The 7,963-nt window shown below is 36.2% G+C and overlaps 1 protein-coding gene across 1 annotated transcript in view; it reads left to right on the forward strand.

The window, feature by feature from the left end:
- The window catches only part of LOC124165398 (parafibromin), a 30,551-nt gene extending 22,985 nt beyond the window's left edge, over nucleotides 1–7,566 (forward strand). Inside the window, exons 10-11 of the mRNA XM_046542791.1 lie at nucleotides 2,919–3,060; nucleotides 6,391–7,566. Coding sequence (XP_046398747.1) covers nucleotides 2,919–3,060; nucleotides 6,391–6,427 — 179 coding nt within the window. The 3' untranslated portion in view covers nucleotides 6,428–7,566. The remainder of the gene's footprint in view (nucleotides 1–2,918; nucleotides 3,061–6,390) is intronic.
- The last annotated feature ends 397 nt before the right edge of the window (nucleotides 7,567–7,963 follow it).

The following is a 7,963-nucleotide window of genomic DNA, read 5'->3' on the forward strand; positions in this document are numbered from 1 at the left end:
GCCATTGGTATATCGTTCATGGGAACCAGTGCTTGGTATGCTCATATGGATGAAAATAATGGTAGTTGTTTACTTCAATCATCACCATGCACAACCAAATTTACCCCCACCTTGTGGATTTTCATGTCTATAATAAAAGCTTTTTTACTTCAATAGTACTTTTCGACGAAGTGTAATTGAAAACTAAGTAACTGAAAATGGTTCCACCACTTTACAACTTCTTCAGTTACAAATGGTGGTTAAAAATTCAAATATTTCATAGTTTCCCAGCCAATCACACCTTAAGATTGTGTGAAGTGAATGTAATGTTGCAGTTAATTAAATGTTGTGGAACTGTGCAAAGTTTGTTCAATTGGCATTCTAAAATGAAATGATTCTATTATTAGAAATCTTGAATCATCAGAATTAAATTTTCTTGGACTCAAACAGTCTATTAAATTAAGATAGTACAGTAAAACCTCTTTACATCGTAATGGAGGGGACCAAAATTTGGGCATTTTGATGTATGGAGGTTCACTATAGAGAGGTTTTAGTGATAGGCACCATTTTATTGATAAACCATAATATTAATATATTTAAACATACAGGCATGCATTAGTGAACATATATTTACAATTTAATGATTACACAAAGGTAAAAGTAACTTGTTCAAGAGGGCTTTTTAGGAAAGAAATTAGTTATTGGGTTTGCTTTAACCTTTTTAAAACTCTTTCGATATAATGTTTTTAATTCTATTGAATACAATCATATTATGATCGCATTCCTCCATGCTTAATAAAAACAATTTAATTATGTTCAATAATTCCTCAACATCTGTTTTGGTGGGAACTGTAACTGATTCCTCATTACTAACATCTTCCTCTAAATCCATCTCTTACTGTATCCTGCAAGATATATACATCTCCTTCACCACTATCTTCCAACTCATGTGAGGAACAAATGAATAAATCATTATCAACATTTACAAAGTCTTCAAATGTTGAATTTGTGTCAACTATTTTGTTGATTTTATCGTACTCTGTAGGTTCATTCTCAAATATCTCACTTTCCTCCTGTTTGCTACCACCCATAATCCCAGCCTTGATGAAGCATTTCTCAAAAATTGAGGAAAGGCACAGCCTGTGCATGGACTGAAGGATGTTCCATGAGCACTTTTAATGTCGTTTTCACTATTCACTCTCCATAAAAAATAAATCACTAGCTGTTTTCGATAATGCCTTTTGACCAAAGAAATAATTCCCTGGTCTAAGGGTCGTAATTTACTAGTAGTGTTTGGAGGGAAGTACACAACTTTTATATTTCTTAACATAATTCCTTCATCCTCTTATTTCACTGCCCGCATTTTTTATTTGTGCAGCCTAGATATACAGTTTCTTCTGTTTTTCCTCGGTTGTTTAAAATAGATGGTATTCCAAAGGTTACTGCTACATCTTTCTTCTGCCTGCCCTCGTCGATGGCTTGGAAAAATCCTCGGAATGCGGTAATGTCAAGCAGCCGCCTTGTTTTATTTGTTGAATCCATCATCAACTTATAATTAATTAAGTAATTTTCGTATGTTTTCATATTTTATGGCAAATAATTGAAAATACTCCTTCAAATATATTTTAGAAAATTGATTTATCATTCTTACAACGTATGACATGTTTAAGATTATAAAAAATAAATAAACACGTGACTATTGCAAAAAATAAACAAGAAATTGAGCGTAATTTTGAAAATTTTGTTGAATTCCCTCTCTCCAAAATACAATGCACGTAGCGTTCCGAAGAAAAACTCTGTCGAGGGCACACAGTAATGCTAGGTCTGCGAAAGGACGTGATTTCCCGGTGAGAATGCTGGGCGAACTACTGCAGAATGCGGCGGCGACGGTAAAAAATTTCATTACTCTACCGCGTGTCAACTAATTAGCTGTCTCCTTCACATAACATTGTCGCGCATGGAGTGATGTTTGTCAGTATTGCTAGAAATTGACGTCCCGGACTCCTGATGGAAGAGTCAGATTTCGCGGCATAAATACGCACGCAAGACAGATGACTGTCGCTAAGCGCAATAAATTGTAAACTACGATCGTTCACAAAAGCATCGAAAAATTACCAAGGCGGCAGTGAGAAAGTGCTACACCGGGAAATATGGGAATAAAATAATTGCAAAATTGTATTTGATTTATTTCGAGTCGCAGTAAATTCATGAAATATTTTCATTTTAGAAACGGAAGTAGCAATGCGGTTGAGTAATTCTGTCTCCATAAATGGGAGTGAAGTTAGTTGAAATATTTCCGCCGGCAAGGGATAATAGGCTGCGCTGGTTGCCTCTTTTATTAACTGAACATAGTATGTAAGCACTTACAGGAAAATACAGCCATAAGTAATAGACTGCGAGTGCTATCGCGCAATTTTTACCATGATTCGAGAGAAAACGATGCGTTCTGTCTTCATTTACTGTCACTTAAAATGATTAGGATAGTTTGTTGCCTTTTTCTTATTTACCGTTAGGTATGCTCTCGTATGGGACAAAATGGCCCTAGGTAATGGTTAACAGGAAAATTGCAGTAAAGTAAAGGTGTAAAAGAGAAGAATAAGCGGGAAACATTTATCGCTGAAAATATCATTACATGTTCGTTATCGCGGCTGCATTAATGGTCTCTAGTTGTCTCGGTACGAAATGCAGAGGTAGTTAGGCTGTCTCGGGGGTCTCTCGTTGCTATGATATATAGAGGTTTTATGATATAAAGAGGTTCACTATAGAGAGGTTTGCCTATAAATTTACATGTAAATCTGACGGGACCAGAGGGTTGGTACGATGTATAGAGGTTTACGATGTAAAGAGGTTCACTACATAGAGGTTTTACTGTACATGTTGGCATTTTGGTGCATGCAATGTTATGCAAAATTGAGTGGTTTGTATTTTTCTCTTTACAGTATGTGCTTTCCATCTAAAATGGGATGAAATGCGGTTGGATCCAAATGTAGCCCGGTGGGCAGTCCATGTGACTGATTTATCTCGAACAAAGCGCCATCTTGATCGAGCAGCACTTATGGTCTTCTGGGAAAAATTAGATAAGTAAGTTACAGAATATATTTTTATGGTCTAAACAATTCAAGTTGTACTTTCATCTTATTTATCAGTTATAGCTGTAAGTTAAGTGTAATAAGTATTATTAAGCATTAAAACCCCTCTATTCACTTTTAAACACTCGGTATATGCTATTATCTCATTAATTGAATAGAGAATCCGATTTTTGGTCTATCCATAACCTCTTCAACTCACAGAGGTCACGCACCTTGCTCCACCTTTTTTCTATGCTGTATTTTTATGGCATTTGAAATGGCGAACATATCTATGAACTGGTAGTGGTTCCATTTAGTGGGCTTAGTTTGGCTGTAATTAATTAATTTTCATGGAGTTCTTTTAACAAGCCTTATAAAATTCTAAAATAGCACTTCTTCATACAGATGGGTCAGTTGCAATAGTGATTATCGTTGTTGACTCTGTCACAGGGTTTGGGGCTTCAACTAGGCAGTTTATGTTGCAATCTTCATTTTGGTAATATGGCGACAAGTGTTTCATTATTTTAATTGCAGCAAGTATAGGCAAAAGAGAAAATTTTTTATCGTCATAATGGCATTTAGGTGTTTAAACCTTTTACTGCCAACCCATTTCAGGTTGGATGTGCAAAGACTGCCATGCTATAATATGCTGCTAGTGTGTGGGACCCTTCTGAAGTAGCACTGATCGCTGTAATCTATGGAGTACAGTGCTGGGCAGCCTCAAACCTCTCGTGGGGAACAAATACAGTAGAATCCTGATTTAAGGTTTTTCAGGGGGGACAAAATTTAAAACACTAAATGCGGAAAAACACTAAATGAGGACCTGCCATTTTTTTCAGTTTTTAGGGTCTGTAATGATTGGAATGGCTTTTTATGAATAAAAAATATTATTGTAAGTAACTAAAAGTTGCTGCATGCAGCAACAAATTCATTGATTAAATGTTATTTGCCGAATTAAGGTTGGATAATACTTTTCAGGAATCAGCTAAAAAAATGGGTAGTAAAAATAAGTAATGAGAAGATGACAATTGTTTCAATGAAATATTTTAAGAAAATTATAATATTCATCAACTTAAAAGCATTCCCACACGGAATATTATTATGGAAATTAGTGATTCCATTTTACGAATATTTCAGTGGCCCCGAAGAAAATTTAAATTTTTTTCTGTAAAAGTGACATGTAGGTGACTATAGCATTTCTAATGTAATAAAAAAGGTGTAAATAGGTACTCGAAAAAATCGTCATTGCATCAATGAAGATGAGTGAAATAAAGGGACAGCAGAAGATCGCTAATCCCGAGTTCTAAACTACCGAATATCTAGGAAAAGGGAGATTTACTGGAATTTTGCCAATTTAACGTTTTCTGTTGCCTCGGCGAAACGAGCGATTTATGAGCCTCCTGTGCGTACATTTTGGATTTCGAGGTCATCCAAAAATGTAGAATCTTATTTTAGTATGCGTACAAGTCGGTGATTCAACTCGATGATAACACCAGACTCGTTGTCATATCCGCGGCCTCATACAGGACGAATGGAGCCGGGAGAAGTTGCTTAGGTACGCGGCGCACTGATCACCTTGACTCCGACTCACCGTTTCTCGGCAGCTTTTAATAAAATTTGGTTGGATCTTGAATAACGATTAGCTAAACTCTGTTAAGTGAAAAGTTTTAATCTTCAATAGAACTGGATTTCATCTGAAAAATTGTCAGTGCCTCCGGAGTTTGGCAATTTCGTCCGAGTTATGATGTCGCAGTCAACCACCAAGGGATTCCTGCTGGATTTTCGTATTTTTTCGCGCTCATCTATTTTACCGTGATTATGCGGTGATTTTTTTCCAGCATGAGCAATTTATTTAGAGTCATGGACCGTGATAGTTCGTCAAAACTCCGATTTTCATTCGCTGTTGACATAAAATAGCACCAGATAAATATCTTTGAATCGGCAGCGATATCAACCAGCCGCATGTCGGTATATGGGCTCTGGGATATCTAAATTACGATGTAAAATAATGTTGTTCCGTTAGGAAAGAATGCTTTTACTCACGATCATGACAGAGGAAACACTTCCTCGGTTCTTTCGCTGTTCCTCCGTGGAAACTGACCTTGGAATGGATTATAAAAAGAATCTTCTAGTGAACTGCGCAAATGATATTGGGCCTCTTTTGAAAAGAGAAAGTAGCCGACTGGAAAAATATTGGGCTAAAAATGGACTACCCGTAGAGAGTAGAGTTTAAAGGGGCATAAGCCGTCAATTGAAAACATTTCGAGGAAACCATCATTGTAGCGGCCCTCGGAGTATAACTCGTGTCATCAGACGTCACGTATCATCGAAGTTCACGAAGTTAAGGATAAGGTAGTTAGAGGTTATTAAGGGATGAATTTGCTCCATTAGATCGGATCTGATACAAAAAGTGTCTGGTGTTTGGATCAGAAGGGGAGCGAAACATTACGAGAAGACAAATCACCTAGCTTGCGAGTTGAAGGTCGACCCAGCGCTGCATTCGCGGAAGAAAGCAGTTGAAGAAGCGTTCCCCGGTAGATTCTATTGACTCTTGGTAAACTTTCATGAGACTCTTCTTGTTGATCAGCAGAAATTCGAAGATTTGGATAATCATTTGCATGAGTCGTCATGAAAAAACATTAAATCGGGCAAAAACATCTTGTGCGGGAAAAATTTTTACGACCATAAATGCGGAAAAACGCAAAATGCGGAAACACTAAATACGGATAATTTTTACATTGCCCTAATAGGGAATGAATCGGACCCTAAAAAATAAACGCTAAATGCGGAAAAACGTTAAATGCGAAGACGTTAAATCCGGATCCGACTGTATAAGGAATATTTGAAACATAGCCCTGAAGAAATTAGGATTCGTCAAGCATATTGTGGGGAGGCGCCAGTCTTAGATTGCTTAAGCAATTGAGAGTGGATATATTTAAGAGCGACATGGAGAACATAATATTAGAGCTCCACTATATTTCTAAATCCGACGGAAGCGATAAATTAAGAGAGATATTTAGGCGAATAAATATGGGAATTCATCTTCTCTCAAACCATAAAGGACTTCAATAAAAGCTAATTTTAATTTTGCATTTTCTTTTTATATGTAAATGGCTAGTGTGCTAACACCCCCTGCCACATGCCCTTTAGGTGGCTTGTGGGGTAGTATATAGATGTAGGTGTGGGTTGTTTGTGGATGTCGTAAAATGGAGTTCACAACGTGTGATTGAATTCTGAGGTGCTGTATTTCCCTTTGATTTTAGGCATTTACTTGGTGTAAATACTTTATGTTGGATAGAGTTGTACTGTTGATGTTACTTACGTAATTGTATTTTTATTTCAGGCACATGATAAAAAACAAACCTTTTCTACGTTTTTGAAGATCCTTCTTTGGGAGATAGTTTTACGAAGGCATTCATACTGACCATTTTAGGACACTAAGTGTGCTATGACTGATGTGATGAAGGACTCAAAGTGATCTAACTCATGTGAAATGTATCGATATTCCGTGCAAGTTGCAGGTATCTGCATTCTAGCTTTTATTAAAGACCAATGTATGTTTGGCCCATGCAATGACTTAGGATGATTTTGCTGGAACCTGTTTGATCCCATAGGAACGCTCTCAAGGTAATGAAAGTATCGAAAAGTTATTTCTCTAGTTTAATATATAAATACAAATTTAGTTTTCTCCAAGTATTTTGTTGACCTCTGGCGTCTATGCTGTTGGAATGTCAAAGAAAATGCTTGAGGGTGTTAATTAATGTGGCTTTCGTTGTGTTGATATGAATTATGTCATGGATTCCTTATGGCATTGATTTTGTTTCGCTGGCTGCCATGTTTGAATACCATGATAGTGTAATGTGATGAGGTTATTATACGGCAAGATTGGCTTTTCAAGTCATATATTGTTTAGGTTTTGCATTTGTGATGGAGCTGAGGGAACTCTTTCCGATTTAGAATGCCTTCTTAACTTTCTGTTTATGTTGAATTCTTTCTTCTTCAATACCTGGCCAAATTTTACATCTTTGAATGCTCTATTCAAATTTTCTTGTTTTTCAGTCCTAGTTATAGTTTTGAATTCATATTTAAATGTGCTCAGAATATTGTAATTTGTGATTGTTACCCATCATTATCATTAAAAAGCGATTCGTCCTTTTTTTTACATCTTTATTATTTTTCGTGCCAGGTTTTGCAAAGCAATAAGATTGGAGTGGAAATGGCTTAATCGTCTTCTTTGATGAATTAGTTTTTATTTTGAAGACTTAAGCAGAAAATATATTTTCATTTTAAACATTTGCATGTTCTACATTGTCTCAGGATGATAGAGTGAAATCCATTGCTATTTATTTTGTCATAAATGCAGAGTGGTCTCAACGAAGGATGGATTGATTCAAGTGAAATCATTCCCATTCTGCCATACATGTCATCCAATCTTTTTATGTTCATTCATGTATTGTTATGTTTTCTCATGTTGTGTGGCCATGTATATTTGAAAATACATTCTCTTTAGATAATCTGATCTCTCTCTCTATTTACTCATCTTCAATTTAATATTAACTTAGCAGCATTGCATCTGTTTATATGCATCTGTCTCTCAAAAGTGCACTTCGTCTGTGCTTCATGAATTTATAACATGCATGAAAATCCATTTAAACTATCTTGGTTTTCCCACATCATGAAGATCATTATGTTTATGATAGAGTCATTGGTAGGACCCATGTAGGGTCACTGGGAAATCCATTGGCCAATGATGGACTTATAATCCTTCATCCTCTGTTCTATGCACCTTGTCCATAGTCTACTTCTGCCGTTTTTCCCTTCCACCGATTCTTCAATGATAATTATCCGTAGACCATTTTGACTCTTGGCCTATTAAATTGTCCTGTCTTCTACCCAAGGTTTTCATAATATTTCTT

The sequence above is a fragment of the Ischnura elegans genome, chromosome 9 (genome assembly GCF_921293095.1).
Source record: "Ischnura elegans chromosome 9, ioIscEleg1.1, whole genome shotgun sequence".
Lineage (NCBI taxonomy): Eukaryota > Metazoa > Arthropoda > Insecta > Odonata > Coenagrionidae > Ischnura > Ischnura elegans.